The sequence below is a fragment of the Penicillium samsonianum genome (assembly GCF_028829775.1).
Source record: "Penicillium samsonianum strain IBT 33392 chromosome Unknown utg000007l_segment0_segment0, whole genome shotgun sequence".
Lineage (NCBI taxonomy): Eukaryota > Fungi > Ascomycota > Eurotiomycetes > Eurotiales > Aspergillaceae > Penicillium > Penicillium samsonianum.
In genome coordinates this window covers 2840737-2866543 of record NW_026643265.1, presented here as the reverse complement: position 1 = coordinate 2866543, position 25807 = coordinate 2840737, and the positions used below count along the sequence as shown (strand labels likewise).

The 25807-nt window shown below is 49.9% G+C and overlaps 9 protein-coding genes across 9 annotated transcripts; 5 read left to right on the top strand and 4 right to left on the bottom strand.

Moving 5' to 3' along the window:
* Positions 1-489: 489 nt before the first annotated feature.
* Positions 490-1724, top strand: N7471_011964 (glycoside hydrolase family 16 protein; the record flags this gene model as incomplete). The annotated part of the gene is made up of 3 exons (XM_057284683.1): positions 490-615; positions 677-909; positions 980-1724. The coding sequence occupies 3 exons, from the start codon at positions 490-492 to the stop codon at positions 1722-1724; spliced, it is 1104 nt and encodes a 367-aa protein (XP_057130949.1).
* A 504-nt stretch (positions 1725-2228) lies between these two features.
* On the bottom strand, positions 2229-5587 carry N7471_011963 (putative capsular associated protein; the record flags this gene model as incomplete). Its single annotated transcript, XM_057284682.1, has 7 exons — positions 2229-3807; positions 3860-4287; positions 4344-4496; positions 4551-4964; positions 5035-5354; positions 5419-5477; positions 5544-5587. 7 exons carry the CDS (start codon positions 5585-5587, stop codon positions 2229-2231), a joined length of 2997 nt encoding a protein of 998 aa, XP_057130948.1.
* A 1388-nt stretch (positions 5588-6975) lies between these two features.
* Positions 6976-10144, top strand: N7471_011962 (ribosome biosynthesis protein KRE33; the record flags this gene model as incomplete). The annotated part of the gene is made up of 2 exons (XM_057284681.1): positions 6976-9950; positions 10012-10144. The coding sequence occupies 2 exons, from the start codon at positions 6976-6978 to the stop codon at positions 10142-10144; spliced, it is 3108 nt and encodes a 1035-aa protein (XP_057130947.1).
* A 334-nt stretch (positions 10145-10478) lies between these two features.
* N7471_011961 (putative disulfide isomerase) lies at positions 10479-12057 on the bottom strand (the record flags this gene model as incomplete). Its single annotated transcript, XM_057284680.1, has 3 exons — positions 10479-11769; positions 11844-11851; positions 11911-12057. The coding sequence occupies 3 exons, from the start codon at positions 12055-12057 to the stop codon at positions 10479-10481; spliced, it is 1446 nt and encodes a 481-aa protein (XP_057130946.1).
* Positions 12058-12392: 335 nt separating this feature from the next.
* On the top strand, positions 12393-13910 carry N7471_011960 (F-box protein; the record flags this gene model as incomplete). Its single annotated transcript, XM_057284679.1, has 1 exon — positions 12393-13910. The coding sequence occupies exon 1, from the start codon at positions 12411-12413 to the stop codon at positions 13908-13910; it is 1500 nt and encodes a 499-aa protein (XP_057130945.1). The 5' UTR covers positions 12393-12410.
* A 3234-nt stretch (positions 13911-17144) lies between these two features.
* Positions 17145-17465, top strand: N7471_011959 (uncharacterized protein; the record flags this gene model as incomplete). The annotated part of the gene is made up of 1 exon (XM_057284678.1): positions 17145-17465. One exon carries the CDS (start codon positions 17145-17147, stop codon positions 17463-17465), a length of 321 nt encoding a protein of 106 aa, XP_057130944.1.
* A 541-nt stretch (positions 17466-18006) lies between these two features.
* Positions 18007-19458, bottom strand: N7471_011958 (uncharacterized protein; the record flags this gene model as incomplete). The annotated part of the gene is made up of 2 exons (XM_057284677.1): positions 18007-19230; positions 19300-19458. The coding sequence occupies 2 exons, from the start codon at positions 19456-19458 to the stop codon at positions 18007-18009; spliced, it is 1383 nt and encodes a 460-aa protein (XP_057130943.1).
* Positions 19459-20341: 883 nt separating this feature from the next.
* On the bottom strand, positions 20342-21682 carry N7471_011957 (F1F0 ATP synthase subunit gamma). The gene is made up of 4 exons (XM_057284676.1): positions 21538-21682; positions 20823-21397; positions 20598-20766; positions 20342-20547 (listed from the first exon to the last, which is right to left on the bottom strand). The coding sequence occupies exons 1-4, from the start codon at positions 21591-21593 to the stop codon at positions 20454-20456; spliced, it is 894 nt and encodes a 297-aa protein (XP_057130942.1). The 5' UTR covers positions 21594-21682; the 3' UTR covers positions 20342-20453.
* A 484-nt stretch (positions 21683-22166) lies between these two features.
* Positions 22167-25280, top strand: N7471_011956 (DNA topoisomerase 1; the record flags this gene model as incomplete). Its single annotated transcript, XM_057284675.1, has 6 exons — positions 22167-22221; positions 22453-22676; positions 22766-24283; positions 24334-24576; positions 24642-25091; positions 25146-25280. 6 exons carry the CDS (start codon positions 22167-22169, stop codon positions 25278-25280), a joined length of 2625 nt encoding a protein of 874 aa, XP_057130941.1.
* Positions 25281-25807: the final 527 nt, after the last annotated feature.

Below are 25807 nucleotides of genomic sequence, written 5' to 3'. Positions count from 1 at the left end.
AATACATTTCAGACCAGACGGGTTCAATCGGCAAGATCTAAATGATTTACCGGCAGATCCAGGGCTCGGAGATGTCAGACTTTGATATTCCGCAGATGTTTCAACATCCTTCATCCCTCCCTTTTAGCGCATATCTTCGATTGGAGTGTCTGGTGGATGTATCACGCTATTGATTTTTTTTTTCTTTTTTTTTTCCGTTTGTCAATTTTTTTCCTGGGGACAGTAGAGGCGTCTCAAATATAAAATAGACCCTGTGTCCGCTGTTTGTGAGGCATCGATCAATCCCTAGTCCATTGTGCGTGCGCGAGTATACCTATTGTCTCTCTATCTATTATATTCATTCCTTTCCTCCTATTGTCCTATTGTCCTTTGCCATTTTGGTCAGTATCTGGAATACTGGACCTTTTCTAGTATTTGAGAGACTCTCCCTCCTTCCAATCCCTCTTTCTCCTTGCAAATATCCCGCAAAGATCCCAGAATTTAAGCGCAATGCACGTTCTCTCGACCCTCCTGCCCGCTCTGGGCCTGTTGGCCCATGTATCTTCCGCCGCATACACCCTACGTGATGACTATGGTTCCTCCGACTCGTTTTTTGACAGGTTCAACTTCTTCACGGTATGTCCATCAGCATTGATCGCAGCTTTTGTCCCATCTGTAATACTTATCCAATATATAGGACCACGACCCCACTAATGGCTTTGTGAGCTACGTCGACCGTAACACCGCCTCGCGCAACGGTCTCATCAACACGAGCAACGGTGTCTACATCGGCGTTGACCACTCCAACACCGCCACCACGCCTGGTCGCCAGAGCGTCCGCCTGGAGGGTACCACCACCTACAAGCATGGACTTGTTATCCTCGATCTGGCCCATATGCCCAGCAGTACATGCGGCAGCTGGCCCGCCTTGTAAGAACCCCCAACCGCAATTCCTCTTTCTTGTCCAGAAAAGAACAAAAAAAAATACTAACCCCTACAGCTGGATGCTCGGCTCCAACTGGCCCAACAACGGCGAAATCGACATAATCGAAGGCGTAAACGAGCAAACCCAAAACCAAATGGCCCTGCACACCAGCGACGGCTGCACAATCAACAACAGCGGCTTCACAGGCTCCCTCATTGCACCAAACTGCTACGTCCAAGCCAGCGGGCAATCCCCAAACAGCGGCTGCACAATCCAAAGCGACAACACCCAGTCCTATGGCACAGGCTTCAACAACGTCGGCGGCGGCGTCTACGTCACCGAATGGACCGGCTCCGCCATATCAATCTGGTTCTTCCCCTCCTACGCCGTGCCCGCTGATATCTCATCTGGAAACCCCAACCCGGCGGCCTGGGGCACGCCCACAGCCCGCTTTGCTGGCAGCTGCAATATCGACTCGCACTTCAACGATCTACAGATCGTGTTCGATATCACCTTCTGTGGAGACTGGGCGGGCTCGGTTTGGGGTTCGTCGAGTTGTGCCAGTCGCGCGGGCTCGTGCGTCGACTATGTGCAGAATAATCCTACGGCATTCCAGGAGACTTACTGGCGTGTGCGGTCGCTGAAGGTTTATCAGGATTCGAGTATCACCATTGCCGGTGCTGAGGTTGAGGTTGGGGTTGAAGGTGAGGTGGGTGCTAGTTGGGATCCTACGGGGTTGTTTGAGCGCTCTACGCCTAGGTCTGCTATGAAGCATCGTCGGGAGCATTATCGTCATGGGCATGGGCATGCTCATATTTAGATGGTGATTGTGATGGTGCTGGCTGGATGGATTGTTTATCTGCGTTAAGAGCGATATGGGTTCGATCTGTTTTTGCATTTCGAGTGCGATTTCGATTGTGATTTACCCTTTTCAGCCTGACTGTTGATTTTCGTCCGTTTACGGTCTCTTTACTCGTCTGGACTTCAATGGCCTGTGCTAGTCCACGGCTGTGGGCGGACGAGCGCGTTTGATACGCTTCATGGTTGATGCTTTACGATGACTTTGTGAATACCCCTTCAGTTTCGGTGGTGAAAGGAAAATAAGGAATGATGATTATTAGCATGGTTATTGTTTTGTAGATATTTGGTCTGGGCTGTAAGTGCTGAGTAGCTCTTCGATGGCTATACAACGTAGAGTAGTATAAGGTAAGATCTTCAGCATCTATAGATCTAACGAGGATGGTACATGGAATGAATAAGACAAGACAAGAAAATATACTTGAATCTATGTACTAATTAACAGTCATATTAACATTAACATTCATTAACCTGAGCCCCCAAACCCAAGAACATCGCGTTGATCATCCGTAAGTCGACCCCATTCCAAAAGCAGCCGAAAGAAGTAAATCTCCATGTCCTCCTTCCTCAACGCTGTGTTCGCCCAATTCCGCCCTTCCTCCGCAATTCGCTTTCCCTGCCTATCATGCGCCTTCATGCGCATCTGCGGGGCATTAGGACCACTCCCCTCAGACGCGGCAGCAGGCACGCCGGCAAAGTACGCAAGCGTACTCCATAGGCCATGGAGACGGATATCGACAGGGACGAAGTGCAACCACGAGGTGACCCGGGAGTCGAACCACTGGCGGAAAAGACCCGTTTTGAGGGGCAGGCTATGGCTGCGTAGGAAGGGGAGGAAGCGGCCGCTGAAGCCTGCGCCATCGAGGTCGAAGAGGAAGCGGTGCGACCAGTGCGCTTGGAAGTCTGCCCAGCCCGCGGTGCCAAATTCTGCGGCTTGGTCAGCGCAGTCGCCGCAGCGGACGATTGGGTCGGCGAGGTGGACGGAGGTTTGGAGGTGGAGGTCAGAGGTCGGGGCGCTGCCGTCCATTATCTCGTAGCGGAAGGCGTTTTCGTTCGAGTCTGTTGGGAGGAGGACAGAGACTTGGTTGTTGGTGTTGTTGTTTATTAGGTGTGTGAAGCGCTGGCGTGGCATGCCTTTCCACTCGCCGAAGCGGCTGACGCCTTCTGATGTGCTGCCGAGCCAGTAGAGGGAGTTCTTTTTGTTGGCGTATTCTAGATCTGGGTGTTCGTCTGTGGGTTGGTATTTTACCTTGTCGATGTAGTTCCATGGACTTGGGAAGAGGATGTCGTTGAATCCGGTGAGGGCGCTCTGGCTGAATACCGGGATGAGTTCCTGTGACACCTTGAATGATGCCGGTGAGATAAGAAGGCCGTGGAGGAAGGCAAGGTCGGGTTGGTGGCAGATTTCGGAGGCGAGGTTGAAATTCAGGGGGAATTGGCCTATAGAATGAGGAGCCGCGCATGAGAGACAGATATCACGACGATTCCAGATTCGTTGAGAGCGCGCCTTCGATGAAGGCGGGCAGACAGCGCTCACGTAAGGGTCAAAAATCCCCCTCCACGCCCCGTCAGTGAAAACGGTAATGTTGGTTTGATCGGCCGGTTCAATGGGGGCCCAGCCCTCCTCTCGGTTGGTCGACCAAGTCTGCACCATGCGCTCCTTAGGGATCACTTCTTGCATCTCAGTCTGCCGATTCAACATTGATATTTTCTCCCAGGGAACTGCAACACGTGGTTCATCATTCAGATTGAACACCAAGTCCATATCCGGGAGATATTTGGCGAAATTGTTCATCATGTCCGCGGCACCCGCCACCATCCACGCATGGGTCGGTTTGATCCCTTCTTGCACCATGGCTGTGCCGTTGCGAATCCTGATTCCACCGAGATCATTGAAAGGGTTTGTGGCCAGTTCGTGCGTCATTGCGCGGATGTGCTCCGGAGCCAGGGCTCGGAAGGGAAGTAGATCATGGTATATCTGATCGAAATCATCGACGATAGCTGACGATCGGGTAGTGGCATATTGATACCATTGGTCAAAGCCCCTAGACGAGGATTAGTTTAGTTGTGCGCCAACAATGGGTATTCAAAACATACGGTGGTGGATGCTGATGATATCGCCTCCGGTATTCGGAAACAGCATCTCCAAGAGTTTTGCTCCTAGACGCCTGAGCGAGATAGTTGTCATGTTGAAATTTGCCGTCGTTGATGAGGAACTCAATCGGGTGTATATCATCAAGACGATGCTTGCTCACTGCAAAAACGAGACTAATTCCAAATAGCACGGCGAACAATATTTGTATGGCAACGTTGGTGCGGTATAATTTTGGCTCTTCGTCATGAACCACTCGTGCAAGAAGAAATAGGAGGACACCCGTCAAAGACGCAGCCAACGGGAGAACAGCATGAGTTAGAGAGATGAATGGGAAGGGTGATTGTCCTCCGGTGAGGGCCGATAGAGACGAGAAGTACACGATCATGAAACCACCTATAATTGACACTCCAAGGATGTCGAAATGCGGCAACTAGGGGAATCAGTACTGATAGAGAGAAATAAGTATAGAGAACTGGGAAGACCAACCATATGCCAGGCCGATAAGACCAGTATTACAACCAACACAGACTGGCTGAAAGCGCCGCGCGAATACTCTAGATCCAACATGGGTTGACCGGCAAGTTCAGGAGAACTATCTGGTACCCAGAAGGATATAATACTCCAGACCAAAGAAAGACCCTAGAAAGATCATCAGAACAGGTATTCCCAGCAAGTTAGCAGTTGTCCACTTACCAAGAGACCAGCTCCAAGGAACGTCAAAGCTCGTTTTCTGCGCACATCATCAAATTGAGCACCAATCCGACATATCTCGGTAATACCGAAAAGTATAACAGAATCAGCAAACAGGTTGAACAGCCTGTATGATCGTAGGCGCGATGCCCCATGTAATACAATGGGACAGACATAGGTTGATCGGGTGCCGGCTGAGAACGATGAAGCCAACAGCCCACCAATCGACAAAAATGCGGCTGCAATTAAACCTCTGGAGCGACTTTGCGTAAGATAATAGAAGCTCCGGCGGGAAACAGAGTAGACCACCTGTAGCGGCAGGTTTTCGAATCGTTGGGTAGGGACATATCTGTCCACTTGTCGTGATCGCTGGTTGCGCCAGTAGTCATAGAGCGAAATGACGAAAGGAATAGCGTACTGTGCAAGCCACCGTGTTAGTTGCATGACAAATTGAATTGAACGATAACCAAGGTATTCGGCCACTTACAGCGTATCCAGCGGGCGCGCATTCAGTGTTCCGGGTTACTTGGCGGAACGACTCGATTCGTAAACCACACAACCCTAACAAGAGACCGAGCTTTATCCACCACGATTGGAACCGTAGCCGAGGGCGAGTCTCGACATCACCCAGTGCGAAAGATGAGGTCGATGCGCGGGAAGGAAGCTCAAATTGCTCCGCAAGAGGGATAATTGGCCGTTTACTTGTTGGCGACGATGGCGCCGACCCCAATGAAACGAAGCGACTCCATACCAAGAGAGTGACCCCTGTAAGGAAGCATACCAGGACAGATGTACTGATCGGGCGATCTGTATCGGCGCAACAGTCAGATCAAGTTGCAGAACGACATTAATATCCACGGCGACGACTCACCAAAAGCGAATGTGGTATTGTAGGAGGTAGTAAGGAATAGCGAGCTCAAAAGAAATATCCTGCTCATAGAATGCGATCGTGAGCTTAAGTTTTCAATAATGTGACATAGCTTGCTAGGTACTCACCCCACACAGAGCTTCAGCCCGAGGTCGGAAGATAATTGGATCATATTGCGCCAATCGTTCTATGATCGTTTCAAAGCGTCCCGGGCCATTGCTGTGATTTCAATAATGCATGGAAATTGTTGAAAGAGTAACAAGACAGAAAACAGAAGATTGACCTGTGGATCTTCAGGAGATTGACAGTATTCGAAACATGGAAAAAGCAGGACAAGGAGGGCCAAGAGAGCCCTTTGATCCACTGGCGGTTAACCAGAGGCAACCCGGAGTGCTGATCCATTAGGGTTGCGTCAACGGGCGGGTTATGATGTATTTCATGGTTGGACTATTTGCTACGCTCGTAATGACGGGCCCTGCCTTGCATTGCTTCCATTTCTGATAAGGTATCATGCCAATGAGTGGTGGAACATCTCCAGCCACCACGCTGAAATCTATTAGCTCCTGATAGTTAGCTGATTTTTCTCCTAGAAACATTATATTGCAAAAGCTCGTCAGCAAGAAATGCCGAGCCGTTCAGCGGCCAGAATCAAGCCTTGGTCAACTTCATGACCCACTTGAGTCCTGAGCGTCATGTCACTGGTGGGTCCTTCCAATGCAATATGTTATGTTGTACTCCGTACTTCGTACATCACGCTCAGCCTTTCAGAGACCCTATGAGCGGCCTTCCCATACATTGATGTACTGAAAGAAGGTTCACACGCAGCCAAGAAGAACACACGTCATATCAGCCAGGATCCTGTTAGCTGTATCCTGTCGGCTCCATTCGGCTGCATGTCGTGAAATAAAGATGGCCCGAGCGACCCACGGTTAGCGCCAAAATGGCACGCTCAAATGAACTGGGCTAAGCTCAAAGCAGCTCGTGTCTTTCCTAATTTGGTAAATCCGCGTCATCCTAGTCATGTGATCTGATAGGGGTCCAGGCGGTCTCGACTATCTACCCAATAAAATGCAACAGCGGCTAGACCGTTTTGAGCCTTCGACCTCAACATAAAGTATCCACGTGACTTTCCAAAGATGCAAGACCAATCATTTATAGTAAAACGACCCACATCCGTATCCCCTCAATAAAAGACCTCGAAAGAAAAAGAAAATAATAATGGCTTCGTTTGGATCAAGCATATCATCATTAGTGCAGGGGCCATGCTAATCTGCTCTGTTATGTTCAGTTGACCATATGCTCTGAAGAGCAAAGGGCTAATTTGTGGAGCTCATCATAACCTCGTATCGGAGCAGAGATGTACCGCCTACTTGTTCGGGGTGACCCTGGCAGATCACGGCCACGTGATAAAACAATTGATTATGTAATAAAGATTAAAGGCGGTGTATCGCCTCGGGCGGTGTCAGGCAGCAGTATCATTTTTTTCTAACCGCTGGGAAGTTTTTTGGTCGCAAGACGAAGCTAAGTGTTTTTTCCAATCAACACTACTCCGGAATCGCCATGCCTCGCAAGGCGATTGACTCGCGGATTCCCGCTCTTATCCGAAATGGTGTGCAGGAGAAGAAGCGCAGCTTCTTCGTGGTTGTTGGCGACCATGCCAAGGATGTGATCGTGCATCTTCACTATATTATGTCCAGCGTGGACGTGAAGCAGAACAAGTCGGTGCTATGGGCTTACAAGAAGGACCTTCTCGGCTTTACGAGCCACCGGAAGAAGCGCGAAATGAAGATCAAGAAGGAGGTCAAGCGTGGCATTCGCGAACCGAACCAGGAAGACCCATTCGAACTTTTCATCACCCTCAACCAGATCCGCTATGTCTACTACAAGGAAACCGAGAAGATTTTGGGTAATACCTACGGCATGTGTGTATTGCAAGACTTTGAGGCAATGACTCCCAATTTGCTTGCACGAACCGTCGAGACCGTCGAGGGTGGAGGTTTGGTGATCCTGCTCCTCAAGAGCATGACCAGTCTGAAGCAGCTTTACACCATGTCCATGGATATCCACTCGCGATACCGAACAGAGGCGCACGATGATGTTGTAGCTCGTTTCAACGAGCGATTCATCCTGTCCCTCGGAAGCTGCGATTCGTGTCTGGTGGTCGACGACGAGCTGAACGTGTTGCCCATCTCTGGCGGCAAGACCGTGAAGCCCCTCCCCGCCCCCGAAACAACCGACGAGTCAGCTTTCGGCACGAAGAAGGAATTGAAGGAAATCAAGGAGAGTTTGGCGGACTCGAAGCCCGTGGGCCCTCTGCTCAGCTTGGCTCGCACCGTGGATCAAGCGAAGGCGCTCCTGACCTTTGTTGATGCAATCGCTGAGAAGACGCTGAAGAGCACTGTTACACTGACTGCCGGTCGTGGACGAGGAAAGTCGGCCGCTCTCGGTGTCGCCATTGCCGCGGCTGTCGCTCACGGCTACAGCAACATCTTCATCACTTCTCCCAGCCCAGAGAACTTGAAGACACTCTTCGAATTCATTTTCAAGGGCTTCGATGCACTTGGATATCTCGACCATGTTGACTACACCATCCTGCAGTCCACCAACCCCGACTTCAATAAGGCCGTTGTCCGCGTGAACATTCACCGCAACCACCGTCAAACCATCCAGTACATTCAGCCCCAGGATGCGCAAGTTTTGGGACAGGCAGAGCTTCTCGTTATCGATGAGGCTGCAGCTATCCCTCTACCATTGGTGCGCAAGCTGATGGGACCTTACCTGGTGTTCATGTCCTCCACTATCAATGGATACGAAGGCACGGGCCGGTCCCTGTCTCTGAAATTGATTCAGCAGCTGCGGGAACAATCCCGAAGCGGAGTCAAGACAGACGATACCGACGTCGCGGACCGCAGCACAGGCAAGTCAGCCAAGGGCGCTGACAAGAATCTCAGCGGCCGAACCTTGAGAGAGATCACCCTCGCAGAGCCCATTCGATATGCCCCGGGTGATTCTGTTGAGAAATGGCTGAACAAGGTCCTCTGCCTTGACGCAACTCTCCCCAAGTCGCACATGAACACACAAGGCTGCCCTCACCCCTCGCAGTGCCAGCTTCTTCAGGTCAACCGTGATACCCTGTTCTCCTTCCACCCTGTCTCCGAGAAGTTCTTGCAGCAGATGATGGCACTCTACGTTGCCAGTCACTACAAAAACACACCCAACGACCTTCAGCTTATGAGTGACGCTCCCGCTCATCAACTCTATGTCCTCGTCCCGCCTATTGATGAGGGAGCCACCAAGCTGCCCGAGCCACTTTGCGTCATTCAGGTCGCTCTTGAAGGTCGCATCAGTCGCCAGAGTGTTCTCAACAGTCTGAGCCGTGGCCAGCGCGCAGGAGGTGATCTCATCCCGTGGTTGGTCAGCCAGCAGTTCCAGGATGAGAACTTCGCTAGTCTCTCAGGTGCTCGTGTTGTCCGTATCGCAACCAACCCCGAATATGTCGGTATGGGATACGGTTCCCGGGCTATGGAGCTTCTAGTCGACTTTTTCGAGGGCAAGTTCACCAACTTGGAGGAGGAGAACACTGCCGCCGAAGAGCAAATGGTCCGTGTTACGGACGAAGAGCTCGCCGGTTCTAGCCTCTTGGATGACAACGTCCACGTCCGAGACATTCGCTCGATGCCCCCGCTGTTCGGCAAGCTGACCGAACGTCGCCCTGATGTCCTCGACTATATCGGTGTCAGCTACGGTCTTACCCCATCCCTCCACAAGTTCTGGAAGCGCGGTTCTTTTGTCCCCGTGTATCTGCGTCAGACACCCAACGAACTCACCGGAGAGCACTCTTGCGTGATGGTCCGCACCCTCTCCACCGGCGAGACTGACGACGCCTGGCTGAGCGCCTACGCGCGTGATTTCCACAAGCGATTCCTCGCGCTGATGTCCTACCAATTCGGGCAGTTCCCGTCCGTCCTCTCCCTCAGCATCTGCGAGTCTGCCAACTCCGGTGCCAAGAAGGATCCAAAGTTCAAGCCGCGCATGCTGCAGAAATCCGACCTTGATGCCGCTTTCTCACCCTTCGATCTCAAGCGTCTGGACAGCTACGCCAACAACCTCTTGGACTACCACGTCATTCTGGACCTGGTCCCCGCTCTCTCCGACTACTACTTTGCCAACCGTCTCGATGGCAAGGTCAGCCTCTCCGGCGTGCAGCAATCCATCCTCCTCGCCATCGGCCTGCAGCACAAGAACCTCGACGACCTTGAGAAGGAGCTGAACCTCCCCTCCTCCCAGCTCCTCGCCATGTTCCTCAAGATTGTCCGCAAGATCTCGACCCACTTCCGCAATCTCATCGAGAACGATATCGAGCAATCTCTGCCCGCACAGAAGGTTCGTATCGAGACCTCTGCCGCTCACGACGACGAGCCCGAAGTCAACCTCCAGCCCCTGCCCATCAGTCTCGAGGATGAGCTCCGTGAAGGAGGCAAGCAGATCGATGCGGAGATGCTCGCCAAGCAGCGTGCCCTGAGCGCATCTAACCCGTAAGTTTCAATCACGTTTGCCTGTCTAGTGAAACAACAATAACTGATTTTCAGCCCACAGTGATGGACCTGATAGCTCCAAGTCTTCCAAGCGCAAGAAGGTCGAGACTGCGCGCGACATCTACGACAAGGAGATTGACTCGAAGAGGCAAAAGATGATCAAGAAAGGCACCGAGGGCCGCAAAAAGCGCTGAATGATTTAGGTTCTGGACAGTTTTCTTTTTGCATTAATGTACGGTGTTCGGTTTCTTCGGTCTAAAAAGACTTGCTTGTGTCTAGTATTTGTCTGTATTCTTCAAGGTTCATGTTTCCACAGGATATCCGTCTCTTGTACATACATATGAATCATGTGTTTATCATACCTACGACATCTCGTTGTTCCGTAGAGATAGATGGGATATTCCCTAACAGCTTGATGCATTGGATACATAAACTTATGCGATTCGCTCTCAAAACTAAAAAGCAAAATAGAATACTAGACAAAGGTCACTAAACTAGCATCGAGCTCTTCCCGGGACCATGAAATAATCACAGCTCATCATGCTCCACTTCCTGTTCCTCGGCCTCAGCCTCAGCCTCAGCTTCCGCCTCAGGCTTAACCTCGGCCTCGGGTTCAGCTTCAGCCTCAACACTGACAACAATACCCTCAGGCAACTTCTCCTTAGCACCCTCACCCAACCTAATGCCATCAACCCAAGACTCAACAGCAACAGCCCCGAAGTCCGCATCGGCACCGCTGAACCGACGCCACCAGCCGCGACGCGCATTCAACGCGATAATCTCAACCGTCTGGCCATCAGCCAATGCCAACGCCTCACGCAGATTCTTAGACCCGCTGTTGATAGCAGGGACAGCATACAGCGGGAAGAGATGCGTTCCGCGATGAGCGTGCTTATGGCCGATCTCAGCGAGGCTTGCGAGCGCCTCGGTGGCAGGCGCTGAAAGCGCGGCGTCGGGCTCGCTCGCCTCGGGGAGGATGACTAGCACACAGGTGCCGGACTTTGGTGCGAGACAGGCTGACTCGAGGGATTCGGGGGTTGAGAGGGTTGGGATTGGGGGTGCGGGAATGGGGACCTGAACCGGCTTAGCGGAGGGGTCTGTTGTGTCTTGGTCCTCGGAGGCGGTAGGTTTGAGATCTTCGGCGTCGTCGACGATAGAGGTAGGTTTGGAAGCGGGCTTGGACTTTGGCTTGGACTTGGAGTTGGAGTTGGAGGCGGAGCGGGGTGACGCGTCTGGGTTGGGTGTCGCCGCTTGGCTCAGGAACTCGGTGATAGGCTTCTTCTTCAGCTCGCCAGTGTAGATCTTGAGCTCGGCGTCGGCGCTAGGGATGAGGACAAGCGCTGGGAACTCGGTCACGCCGAACTTCTCCACAGAGGCGGATTCTTTGTTCCGTACTTGGGCGATGTCAATTGCGCCGAGGAAGTCAACTGCCAGGGCGCGGATCAGCGCGCCGGTTGTGCCCTTCTCTGTGAAGAGGATGGCCTTGGGCCTGTCCTCGTTTTTTCCAAGCCATTTGTCCAGGTCCTTGTCTGTTGCGCGCTTCACGTGGTTGGGGATGCGGTCGACGACTGCGTCGACGATACCTTTGGCGCTGCGCGCGCCTTGGTAGTCCTCGACACGGGGCTTTCCGGGCTTTTTGGAAGGGGTCACGATTTTCAGGGTCGGGAAGCCCTGGACACCCATCTGTCCGCAGAAGGGTTTGTTTTCGTCATCGTCGCAGTTGATCGCGGCGACTTTCGCGAGTCCGTCAAGGTTTTTCGCGGCTTTTTCGAAGGCAGGTTTGAGGTTCTTGCAGTGGCCGCACCAGGGCGCGTAGAATCTAAGTGACAAATGTGAGTGAAGGTCGGACGGGAGTGGCAGAGAGCTAGATAGCTATAGTTCGGGACAGCTTACTCGACGATCTATGGAGTAGCCAACCATTAGTCGATTGCACGCATTTAAAAAGACGATGGACACTCACCGAGGTATGATTCGAATTCGCAATAAACGAGTTGTAGGTTTTGGCATTCAACTGGATCACCGGCGAATTCTTGGTGTATAGTCCATCAGCGTTAACAGGCAGTGCCGCAAGGAGCGACACAAGCAAAAGACTGGCACTGTGCAGCATCGCGAATTGGTAATTCCAAGGCAGAGATGAGATTCAGTGAAGAAGCCAAAGAGGAATAAAGAAAAGACGGTTGGTCCGAATCATGACGCAAGGTGTCCTGAAGCTCTTGGCATGCGGAGGATTACTATACTGTCTAAGTACTACCTAGGTAGCAGTGAATATATTAGAGCATCAAATATCCCAATATGCATAATATAAGTCTTGAATTAGTATACTAATGGTTCTCACGTCAAAATATCTGGGTCTTGAACCTATCAAATAATTCCTTCTGTAAATATCCTACAAACTTGTGTACGGAGTACGTCTCCAAAGATTCCGAGGTCCCTTTTCTCTTTGGTAAACACAACCTAGCAATGGCTAGACCAGAAGACAGCCATGACGTGGCCTTTCTACCTCGCGAACTCTTCTGGATGATCCTAGCCTATTTAGAGCCATGCGAGCTAGTTCGCTGTCGCCGCGTCTCGCGTGCCTGGAATGAAGCCTTTAGCAACCCGGCCATCCTCCTCGCACTCCTGAAGAAAGATTTTCCATGGACAGAAGAAGTCAAAAGCCTGGGCTTAGGGCCATCAGCTGAAGAACAAAATCAAAGTCGTCGTCTTTTCGACCAGGTCGCTTCACGATACGATCACCTAGAACGAGGCAAGCCCCGCTCTATTCAGAGGTACCGCCTATGTGGTGACTTTGGTAGCTCTGGAGAGCGCGAATGGTATCAGGTGCAACCATGGGAGTCACACTCCAGTCATATGAGGCGCTTCATTGACCGCCAGTTCTCTGAGGCTTTATGGACTTTCGAGGACGGCCTGCTGGTCTACCCTAGCGCCGATCATCAGTTTCTCGTGCTTATGGATTTGGAAACGGACCGGCAGTTCATGGTGCCGTTCATTATTCGTGGCAAGGTCGTTCGTCGAGTGCGTCTGCAAAAGCGCTTGCTTGTCGTCGAATGGGCTGAACCGACGGCCTTTCACTGGCTGAATGATAGCGATGGCGTGCATCGTCACTTTGCATCGTCCTTTGATGTGACGAGAAGTGAGGATCAGGGCTGGAATATTGTCCCGCGCAATGAATGGAAGATTATGTTTTTGGGGCATCCGCTGAGCGAGCGAGATCGGTTCTTCTCCTCGCATAGCAACACTCACTATGTGATTTATATATGGCAGCCAAATCGCAGTTTGTATACCGCCGACGAAGATGCACCTATTGAATCTTTGTTTGTTTGGGACATATCGAAACCATCATCATACCGACCTTCATTGGATCCCACGGGACGACTGAGAGACGACTCACCTGATGACTCTCCATCAATCGTGGCACGATTCGGATTCCGAGACCTGGAGTTCGTCGACATCCGACAACGAGGCTGTCCAAGCATTCAACGATTGGAGATTACGGATGATGCCCAGGCGGTCGAAATTACAGAAAACATTTGCATCCGGCCGGAAGACCAACCACCCGAGCCATTCGGGTTTCCTCAACCCATCGTTACAAGCATTCCTCTAGTCGGAAACGGGCCTCATTGGCGCAGGGATTTTGAGGGAATTCTACCGCCTTACCGTGGGAACTGCAGCATGCAGGCAGAGAGTATGAGGTCCGAAGGGTTCATCATGACGGACCCTTGGTTTGGTGTCATTTCTCAAGTGACTGTACTCGAGCCTGATCTTGGCTTTTGTCTTCACTTCGATCCATGGACGTGGATCCAAGATCAGATTGTCTATTTGACTATCCAGACACCTCGCTCGAGAGTCACTTGTGAGAATTGGGATTTTGTCGGCAGGGGGAAACTCGCTGGTTGTGAGAAATATCTGGTGGGCGAGAATTGCAATCGAGAGTTAGTTATCTACCGGTTTGATAGATGAATGGAAAATGAATAAGAATATCTGGCCGCTTATACGGCCTCTATCCTTAACGACATAAGGACTATACGAATCCGGTACATTTGGCGATAGCCGCGTAGCCAGTGGTTAAGCGAAGAATTAAAACCCGAAAAAAGCATTGGCTTTCAAGTGAGCAAAGAACAAAGCAACGCCGTAGAAGGGATGGAAGATCATTGCGGAAGATTCACAGAGACAGGACCTCTCATCTTCTCTTTGATGGACTCTAGGATATTGGACATGCTCGAGGCCAGCCCAATATCTCCTCCCCAGAGCAACCCGGTTACAGCCCCAAGTCTATTGAGAATAAATGAGCCTGGATTTCCCTCCCCATAAAAGGCTCGCTTAGAGTGGTACGGCCGTTTTTCACGCAATAACCCCCCTCCCTTGAGTGAGCCGAATTCGTTCAGAACACTAATGATGATACAAGGAACGTTAAGTATAAGAACATTCCAATATGTTTTTAGATGTTCTTTTTAGATATTCTTTTTAGATATTCTTTTTAGATGTCTTTTTGGATGTATACGAAGGCGGTAAAAAGTGTAACCCGGATAAAGGACTTTTCTATATATAACTAGGGACAACCTAGCAATAGCTAGAATAAAAGAGGGCCATAACTCTTTTGGATGATTCTAGGGTATTCAGAACCAAGTAGACTAGTCCGCTATCGCCGCATCTCGCGTGTCTAAAGGCGAGCCCTACTCTGGTCCGGGTCTGGACCGCCACAAAAAAGGGAATCGGACTAGTACCTACACATGTAGGCGGTCCTGGTCCTATAGATGAACCTTCTAAAGCTGAAAGCCTCGTTTTAATTCATAGATAAGTCTGCACATCCAACGTCCTAGTCTCCTGCCCCGTACACTTTTTTCTTTCTTCCTTTTGTTTGACTTAACACCACCTGCCGACTTCGACTATGAACATGAACTTTCTGACATCTCGTGTCAAATCCTACTTCACGCCCCCACATAAGGCAATCAGCCCTTGTTCTGAGATCCTCTATATGACTACACTCGCCGGGCTCCCCCGGAGCTATTATTGTCAATATCTGACTTTCTTCCACTTGTTGACCTTATTTGCTTTTCCCTTTGCAATCATCGACTCCTTGAGCTGTCTCGCAGACAAATAAATCGGCTGCCTCCTCGTATAAAAGACGATAAGCTCTCGATCTTAATCCGATTGGAACGTGATCTCCCAGGATACTTTGCTTGTGATGTTTGCAACCGTCTTCATCGGTATGACGGATCTGAAAGTTTTGGACTCAGTGGATTAGCTCACGAAAGAACTCGCCGACTCCCTTGTGTCCGGCCGGAGAAGTGGTTTTATGACACGCTAGTTCTGGGAACCCATTGTTCCATAGATCATTCAGCAAACAAACTTTCTTTCCTCCATCTTAAGCTTGCTATGAGGAGGTTTTACTTTGGTCCAAGGTCTGGGATCAGTACTGATTCTCTATCTTATACACAAGTCCGCCACTACCCTGTACAGTCAGTCCCCCCAGACATAATCTCGCTATTCTCAACGGAAGCACAAATATGTCCTGAGCACCTCGGTCTTCATATCAGGATGCAGGACATAGTGCTCGTCAGGACACGGGACGAATTGATTTTTTGTCAAGATAGACGGGGCTCGGATCCTCTATACATTTTTGAAGTATGTGTACACTTCAATCTTCTTAGGCTTATCAGCCCAGTTGTGGAATCCTTACACAACGGAGAGAAGATCTCTTTCGCCCATACCTGTTACCAGTGCAATACAGATTCCCATATTGAAATTGGTGAATTCGACTCCAAAATAGCGCTCATCATGACAAGGTGGCTTAATCTGGGCCCTGGCCTTACTAAAGAGGACCCATTGTGGAAGACTCATGTCCTCGGTGGCATTCCCTGTAGACGACTTAACGAAGATTACCTAGAAGAGAGTCCCCGCTTGTGTTTTGAAGACATAGCACCTCAATTATTCGAGGACTTACGGTCTCGCAACCTCTCCTATCTCAGAGACCAGCAATACAAAAATGTCATGCCTTTCATTGCAGCAGGACTGAAAGTTTGGTACATCTCATACAAAGAGCCTTCAAAGAAAAGGGAATTCCTGCGATCCTTGCTACGCCGTTTGGCTATATCTCGAGAAAATCGCACTATCGCGAAAAGAACTAGACAAAAGTTGCCATTGCGTGACTCGTCTTCACCGAGAAACCGCCTGAGCTGGGATTCCTTCGATATAGGACATTTAGAAATATACATGTGAATACGTCCTGGGCTAGGGTAAAGTCTGCAGCGAAACTCTTATCTCCAGCCTTGAACTTGTTTCTCCTACGTCAGTCACCAAGAAAAGGGCACACTATCTATAGCTGGTTGTTCTATCAAATCACCTTCCTGACTAGATCACTGATAGTATCTTATATCTGATCGGATGTCTTTGGCAACGCCCTGTAATAATTCCAAGGGGCAAGTTGCTGCTTCTCCTCTTGCCTTGAAATGTTAGGGTGAATCAAATTTTTGGCACGCTGGCTGGTTGTTTATGACATGACCATGTACAGATCTACAAGATTAGCCGGCCGTGTGTGCGGCCTGTGTCCTTGACGAAAGACTTCAATATCTGGTATATCTGCCCAGGTGGCTCAAGATTATATTAAAGACGTTATCTGTAAGAACACTCTACTGCTTTTTTGGATGTTCTTTCTATGTGTCTTTTTATATGTCTTTTTTGGCTGTCTTTTAGATGTTTTCTAGATGTATACAAAAGTGGTAAAAAGCATAAACCGTACAGAGGACTATTTATATACATAATCAGGGATGATGATAGATGCTATGCAAGATCTTATTTCTATTAAGCTTGCTTTAATTCACCTCTGCCTTCTCTAGGTTAAATAACAAGCGTACTGGGCAACAGTTTACACCCCTAGGTCAATTTACGAGTAGATTATTTACAACACAATCACATTTCCCTGTTTATTACACCAGGTCTGAGCGCAGTACCCAAGGAGAGTAGAACAGTACGTCTAGCCTGGGAGATACACTGGTTCCACACCATGGAATACATTGATTCAGGTACAAAATTTGGGTCTGGGGTTTTGCCCGTGACGGAATTGACTGAACTATTGTTAGTCCTGACAACAGCCGGTAACGCCTCTTCCTAGTTGGCGTATCTTTCGTCGTCGGCCGCGAATCGTCACCCCGGCGGGGCTTCTGTGAAGACGCAGGTGACATTTCTGAACACACTATGCACGCAGAACAGATGAACCGACGCGCGCAACATGTTCTCAAAGCCAAGGCCAAGAACACCGATCTGCCATACTGCGATGAAATCCGGTACGACACCAACGGTTACGTCGCTGATCCGCCTTCGGATCATCGACTGTCCGATGCCTTGGTCTTCCTAATTATCGCACAAAACACAGTCGCAGCCCGTTATCGCCATGCGAGATGGCCTGCAGATTTCGATTGTGCGGGCGACATCTATGCAGATCGGTGGCCAATGGGCCATTCTGTTAGACTTTTGGGATTCCCTTCGTTGCCGTTTACGCTGATTATTATATTATGAGCGGAACCAGCTGCAGACCTTACATTTGGTTGCTAAACAAGAAGCCGGGACACCTATCTGACCAAGGCATGACAGGACTGCTCAATTGCATTGATATCATAGATCGTAATCAGGATTTTAGATCTGAAGATGTGAGGAGTGAAGTAGGAGGAGCACGAAAGGTAGAATCTAAAGTCGAAGTGATTTCGAAGTGATTTCGAAGTGAGGACGAAGTGACTATACAGGCAAACCAGATACGTATCCGCAGAAGGATAGTATCTGTGCATGAGAAGGGGCTCTTGGCCGAGATTCATTAAATTCCATAGGATTATTGGGTGCAGAATCCGCCATAATATTGGCAATGGAGTTTTTTTTTCTTTTTTCGAAAGTTGAACAAAATATTAGGATCGAAAAAGGTCTTCTCCCACAACCCCCGAGGTGCCCTTCACCCTTTCCCTGAGCACAGCAGAGAATCCAGACCGAAAGAAATCTAGACCGAACAAACAAAAGAGAAAAGAAACAAGAGAAGAACAGAAAACACATGTGATCCAACATGGATCAATCACTGCTCCTGCATACCAGGCCCCAAGGCAGGGTCACAATCCACGAACTTACATCTGACACAGGCCTTCAGACCACAGCCAGGACAGGTGAGGATGAATGTTGGCATCCACAAGTTGCAAATATTGCACACGGGACGGCAGAATTCCTTGTACCATAGACCGAGATGGGAGCAAAGTCTGGGATCATTCCGAACTGTAATAGGCGAGGCATCCGGGACTGAAAGACGAACAGCTTCCAACCAGCCACAATAGAATTCCAGCATAATTCCGTTGAGTTCACCACCGAGGTCATCGACGGTATAGCGTCCATGAGGGTCGGCGAGCTTTTGCTTGAGGAATGAGACTAGAGGGAGCAACGAATCATGGCCTACCATGTAGGCGTTGATCAGTTTGTCAGCTTCAGAGTTGGAATCGTCGGTGGTAGATTCGTAATCCTCAACGGTGGACTTGAAATTAGAGTTCTCGTTGGCTGAATGAGTGTAGTCGGTGGAGCTGCTACTTGTTGAGAAGTCAAAGGACGAGTCGTTGCTAGCAGGAGACTGAGAATTTGAAGCGCGATCAGAGTTAATTGGACCCTTGTCCTCGGAACGGAACTTTTTGGCGTATTCATAGGCAAATGTGTCAAATGTGTCGGCAGGGTTGCAGGTCTTGATATCCTCTTCAGGCACGACATGCACGAAATCTTCGAAATTATGGCCATTGCCAAAGTCGAGTTCGTCCAAGACTCCTTCGATAACATGGTCAACGATATCGGCATACATGGTATCTTCACCTTGGTCTTTCGCCATATCTGCTAGGTCACGCTTCATTCGAGCCCGCATGTTTTCCTTGCGGAGCTCTGCCCGTGCCTTCTGCACTTCTGGGTCAATGCCAGCCCATTCGTTCTCCCACTGGACATTGTCTGCCTGGAATTGCGCACGTTTCGCCTTAGATTCGGCCGAATCTGGGTCCATGTGCACACTTGTTCCGTAGCTGTAGTAGTAGCTCTGGCTGTGCTGGCGTCGATGTCTTGGCATGTGCTTGGATGCCGACTCGGTAAATTGGCTCCAGTGGAAATCATATCCATGGCGTTCTCGCTTTGACGGACGATTATAGTTGCCCTTGCAGGCCCAAGCTGGTGTGTCATCCTCGGGATCTAGATGTCTCTTGGTCTTCTTTTTCAGGGCCTTGTCAAGCAAGCGCCGACGGTCTTCGTCACGGAGAACCTCAATAGCATCTTGAATCTGTTTGCAATGGCTTGTCAGCAATATTCAGCAACCCCATATGGCATCATCTTGATGCTGTAGACATACTTTTCTGAATCGCTCATTGTTCACAGGGGAATCTCCAACTTTGTCGGGATGGAACTTCAAGGCAAGGCGCCTGTAGGCAATGTTGATGTCAGGGAGTTTGGCATCTCGCTCAACTCCCAGGATGGCGTAAGCATCAAAGGTCACAGTGACGGTCGACATGTTTGTCGTCACACAAGTCCTGTTAATGGATGTCAGTGTTTTGTTACATGTGCGCGTTGGCTTGAAGATAAATAATCGTTGCCGGTCTTTGAACAGGCAGATGGAAATAGAGAGACAGAGAGAGTAATGTGAAGTAAATATGAAGGAATGTGGGCAATCAGAACATATCTGCTGGTGAGGAAGGTGTGGAAAGCTGTGGGAAACAGCCGCGAAGAACCGCTGGGGTGACGACTATATCAAACTCACCGCACAAATGTAGAGAATCAAGTTGGAAAGAAGGGCCACTGTACAGGCCTGAGAAGAGAGGCTGAGATTGGAGGAGAGAATGAGAAACAAGAGTACGAGCACTGGAGAAAGATGAACAAGAGTGGAATAAAGAACAAAGTCCACGCAGAATGAATCTTCAGCACGAGATTCACGAACAGCAGAAGCAAGAAAGAGATTGTGGAGAAAGAAAGGAGGAAGAGAGAGAGGAAGAAGAGGAAGAAGAGGACTGGGGTATAAGTATGAGGACGAGGATGAGTGAATCGTGTTTGAGTAGATAATCCCATTGAGCAGATAATCCTATTGAGTACTAGTAGATAATGCTATTGTAACCCAAATCCCATTGATCAAATAATCAGATCCCATTGGTGAGAAGAAGCTATGAATTACATCCATGGATGGTCCCATGATCACTTTGGCAGAACTCATCGAACAAAGAAGTTGACCATTTGGGGACTAGTAGTCTCCAGGGTTAGGGCTATACACAATAGCAATCGCACGTGGCGATCCCATTGAGTAGAGGCTATACATCAGATGGTCTCAGGATCTCATTGAAGAGCAGAACTCATCCCGCTTTTTGGTTGAATGGCCTAGATTAGGGCTATACACAAGGGCAAAATTTATATATATGAAATGGAAATGGATTGACTCTGATTTTACACAAGCTGAAGGTCGATCTAAATATGAACAAGTCTACACTAAAGGAGACCTGGTCCTGGAGAAGAAAGCTTCTACATATCCGCACTGGCGGTGGCACCGGTGATAATCTCAACCAGCTCGCCGGTAATGGTGGCCTGGCGCTGACGGTTGTACAAGATCTGGAACCTAGAGGATTGTTAGAGACTAATCTTGAAAACATTGGAGGTAAAACATACTTGTTGATCATCTCACCAGCGTTCTTGGAGGCGTTCTCCATAGCGTTGCGACGAGCCGAGATCTCGCAGGCGTGGCCCTCAGCCATGGCCCAGAAGAGGTTGTTGGCAAGAGCGTACTCGCGGAGGCTGGTCAGAACCTCATCGTCAACCTCGTATGAGGAGATGTTGGCTACATTGGATGTTAGTTGAAACTCAATAAACTGCTTGGGTGTAATAAAGTCTCACCGGACTGGGTGATAGCCTCCTCGGAGTAGGCCTCGAGAGTGACGGCCTCGTAGCTCTGAGCGTTGACGAAAGAGTTGTAGATGATGCGAACGCTGGCGTAATCCTCGGGCAGGAGAGCGATCTGGTCGGCAATGGCCTGGGCATCGGCGAAGGTGGGAATGTCCTTGCAGACATTGGCGAAGCTCAAGACGATGTTCTCGGGGACGGAACGGGACAGCGAAGCCTTGGCCTTCTCACCGAGAATAGCAACGTCGGCGTTGGGGTTCGCGGCCAAAATACGGCGGGTGGCCTTGCTCAGACCGGAGTGGATACCACCGCAAAGACCCTTGTCGGAGCTGGCAACAACCAGAAGAACCTTCTTGTCCTCCAGAGGCTTGGTCTCGGCCTGCTCGAAAACGGTGTTGGAGGTCTTACCATAGACGCGAGATTCGTCCATGGCCTTCTGGGCACGAGTGAGACGAGTGGACGCAACAATCTTCATGGTGTTGGTGATCTTCTCGATGTTCTTGATGGACTTGAGACGACCCTCAATCTCACGCAGGGTTGCGAAGGTGGCTGCATTGGCGGGGGCAGGGCTTAATTTCGCAGTCAGCAATTGTCGTTCTCGCCTCCTCTAACATCCAGCATATCTTCCAGTTTCAATGGTGTCGAGGTGGTTGCGTCGGAGTACGTCGGGTGGAAGGACTTTGGCACGAGGTATCGGATGAAGACTTACCGAGCGACGGCGGCACCACCAGCCCGCAGGGCCGGGCGGACGGCACGGGAGAACATTATGCGAGAGATTTAAAGGGAAAAGTGAACGAGCAGATAGTGACTGCGGAGAGGAGGGGAATGACGAAGGTTAGACGGGGATGCCTCGCTGGTCGGGAAGGAAGTTGAGAACCAGGGAGGTTCTGTCTCCGTGCTGCCGCTAAACCAGAAAGGGCAAGCATCTACGGTGCACCATTCCGACTTCCACCGCAGTGATGCCTCAGGCATTAAGTATTTACATAACATCACTTGACGCCTCAGGCATTTCCTTGTAGTCCCTCAGGGCCTCTTTTCCCATTGCATTCCATTCCAAGTTCCCCCCAATCTTTCTCTCTCTTTCCTTACGTCTTTTCTCACCTCTCGTTTCTATTCCTCCGAATTCACCCGCAATATTCCTTCATGCACGTATTATTGATGCAGCAGGTCTTATAACCATATTCTCACTTTTCATTGGTCAGAATTTCCTTGCTTTCCTCCTTCTACCAGGCGGCTCGATTTGCTCGACTCGGCGCACGAGGACGCCTCCCCTTACCAAAACATAGATTTCTCTCATTTTATCCTCGCCTCCCTTTTGCTACTCCAAGGACTACCACCATGAGCTCCTCGGAGGACGACGCACCCCTCATGCGCGCCAATGGACGTGGTAAAGGTACGTTCCTCGGTTGATTCGGCTGTGACTATGCACCTCTACAATTTGTCGCGAACATTCGCTCTCCTTGCACTTCGTCTTCTCACTTCTATATCTCCTCTACTTTCTGCACAATTATACTGTCCTTATAGATCAGTCCTCGATGGTCCATCTCGCACTTTGACGTCACTTTCTTCACACTTCCAACATAACTCGAACGGCATTCTAACATAGCATTTTCTGCACTTCTAGTTTTCCCAAAGTCTCCCGAAGTCGTCAAAATGGCGGATTCCAGCCCTGCCACAAATGGCCTTGATCCTGGGGTATCCATTCGATTCGGTCCCGTTGAAGACAAGGACATCAAGATGGAAGATGGGGACGATGCGCTGGGTGCTGGTAAGCGCAAAGCTCGGGCAAGCATAGGCGAAAAGAAGTCCTATGCCGAAGCGGAAAGCTCGGAAGAAGATGAGCCTCTGGTACGCCTACCCCCATCGCGGGATGACCTTTGTTATTCCCAGTGCGACCATACCGTCGCTTTCGGTTGAAGCGTCTGACCATTCGACAGAGCAAACGCCGGCGTACATCTGTGAAGCATGAAGACCCCGAGACCGATGAGGATGTGCCATTGGCACGCAACGGTCGCAAACTTCCCAAGGCCGCCGAAACATCCATCGGGGATGAGTCTGATTCCGACGTCCCCATTGAACGGAAGCTTGCTGCGCAAAAGAAGAAGATTGAACAATCGGCGGAGAAGGAGGCTAAACCTTCGCGCAAACCTACTGCACCAAAGAAGGAGGCTAAGCCTGCGGCGGCCAAGAAACAGACAAACGGCGTCAAGAAAGAACCCGCCGCCAGCAAAGCTGCCCCCAAGAAGGTGAAGGATGAACCTGCCTCGGCCAAGAAGGGCAAAGCCAAGCTGAAGGCAGAAAGCCAGGATGCCGAAGAAAAGGAAGAGGAGGAGGATGAGTACCGCTGGTGGGAAGACCATAGCAAGGGCGACGGGACCATCAAGTGGACCACTTTGGAACATAATGGTGTGGTGTTCCCTCCCGAATACGAACTGCTGCCTAAGAATGTCAGGATGAAGTATGACGGTGTTCCGGTCTCTCTTGCACCTGAAGCCGAAGAGGTTGCTAGCTTCTTCGGCACCATGCTCAACTCAACTCACAACGTGGAAAACCCTGTGTTCCAGAAGAATTTCTTCGGCGACTTCAAGGATATCATCAAGAAGAGCGGCGGAGCGAAGGATTCCAAGGGCAACAAGGTAGACATCAAGGAATTTGCCAAGTGCGACTTCAAGTCCATCTTCGAATTCTACGATGCTCAGCGTGAAGAAAAGAGAAATCTACCAGCAGCAGAGAAGAAGGCTGCTAAGGCTTTGAAGGATGAGCAAGAAGCCCCCTACCAGTTCTGTGTGTGGGATGGTCGCAAGCAGAAGGTAGGCAACTTCCGTGTGGAACCGCCTTCTCTATTCCGGGGCCGCGGTGAGCACCCAAAGACCGGGCATGTCAAGACGCGCGTGCAACCTGAGCAAATCACCATCAATATCGGCAAAGATGCGACGGTCCCACCCCCACCTCCCGGTCACAAGTGGAAGGAGGTGAAGCACGATCAGGAAGGCACCTGGCTTGCCATGTGGCAAGAAAATATCAATGGCAACTACAAGTACGTCATGTTAGCCGCCAATTCCGATGTCAAGGGACAAAGCGATTTCAAGAAATTCGAGAAAGCCCGTGAACTCAAGAAGCACATTGAGAAAATCCGCAAGGATTATCAGAAGAACCTCAAAAATGATATGATGGTGGAACGACAGAAGGCCACGGCAGTCTATCTTATTGATCAGTTTGCCCTGCGTGCTGGAAACGAGAAAGGTGAAGACGAGGCCGAAACCGTCGGTTGCTGTTCTCTGAAGTATGAGAATGTTACGCTGAAGCCTCCCAACACTGTTGTCTTCGATTTCTTGGGTAAGGATAGTATTCGGTTCTACGATGAAGTGCAGGTTGATCTGCAAGTCTTCAAGAACCTGAAGATCTTCAAAAAGGCACCCAAGAAGAACGGTGATGAAATTTTCGACCGCCTTACGGTATGTCCTCTTTTTTTCGTGCAATCTTGAATGTTACTGACGAATAAAAGACTTCTGCTTTGAATAAGCATCTCGCCAATTACATGCAAGGTCTAACCGCCAAGGTTTTCCGTACCTACAATGCGTCTTACACCATGGGTTGTGTTCTCAACGAGATGAATGCTACCGGCGGTACCATCGCCGAAAAGGTGAAAGCATACAACGATGCCAACCGTAAGGTTGCCATCCTGTGTAACCACAAGCGCACTGTCACTGCTGGCCATGCCAACGCAATGGAAAAGATGGGCGAACGGGTGAGTTTTCTCTATTCCGCCCTCATGGCGAGAGGCACAGTGCTAATATATGTTTGACTATACAGATCAAGGGCCTTCGATACCAGAAGTGGCGGCTGAAGCAGCAAATGCTTGACTTGGACCCATCTCTGAAGAAGAAAAAGGGCGCGGCGTTCTTCGAAATCGATGAGGATCTCGACCAAGAATGGATCGATGAACACCAAGCCTTTTTGATTGAGGAGCAGAGAACCAAAATCAACAAGAAGTTCGAGAAGGACAACGAAAAGCGCGTTGCTGATGGCGAGAAGGAAATGAAGGCTTCCGAGCTCGAGGAGCGTCTGCTAGTCGTGAAGGATATGGAGAAGAAGTTCAAGAAGGAGAACAAGACCGGCAAGGTCGAGGCCGAGGCCAGAGGCGCAACGGTTGAAAAGCTTGAGGGTTCCATCGCCAAGATCGACCAGCGGGTCGAAACGATGTCCGTTCAGGCTCAGGACAAGGAAAACAACAAGGAGGTTGCCCTTGGTACCTCGAAGATTGTGAGTTCTTTTGGTCTGCTTCGTACAAAATCACCAGCTAATCATTCTCATTAGAACTACATTGATCCTCGCCTCACTGTCGTCTTCAGCAAGAAGTATGACGTCCCCATCGAAAAGTTCTTCTCGAAGGCGCTACGTGAGAAGTTCGAGTGGGCCATCAAGTCTGTTGAGGAGGACTGGGAATTCTAATCTGCCACCCGTCACCTTGATTAATGGGTTGGGATCTCCGTCTTTCGCGCACATTACTTTCTTCGTACTATATTTTCGGTTCCACTCGGTCTGCCTTGGCAAGACGAGGTGTTTTTCAATTGTTTGTCAAACGGTTCTTTCAAATCTAGCCATTGATCTATTCGGATTTCTGGTTGCATTCGCGTGCTTGAGAAAGAATTGACCCTGGCATTTGCATTTTCATGATTTTCGTTATAGGGTGGCTTGGCTCAGAGTGCGAGCCTGCATTAGTGGCAGCCGTGGGTACGATATGCTCGGTATACGCCAGTATACACGAGGGGGAAAAAAAGAAATACCAAAAAAAAACACATTACGAAAGACCCATCGATTCGGTTGGCTGGGTGACTTGTTTCAATGCACACACACTCATGCATGGCAGTCGGACACCTTGCACAGTTTCTGTTCCGCTGCTCTTTGTCATTTCGGTCATAGGGTTAGAATTCTCGAATAATTCATTCAATCGTTGCTATTCAAATTTGGCATAAGTC

Coding starts and splice junctions, on each gene's coding strand:
- N7471_011957 (XM_057284676.1), bottom strand. CDS start 21,593: ATGTTCTCCCGTGCCGTCCGCCCGGCCCTGCGGGCTGGTGGTGCCGCC. Junction 21,398..21,537: donor GGTGGTGCCGCCGTCGCTCG/GTAAGTCTTCAT, acceptor TGCGAAATTAAG/CCCTGCCCCCGCCAATGCAG. Junction 20,767..20,822: donor GGAGGCTATCACCCAGTCCG/GTGAGACTTTAT, acceptor CATCCAATGTAG/CCAACATCTCCTCATACGAG.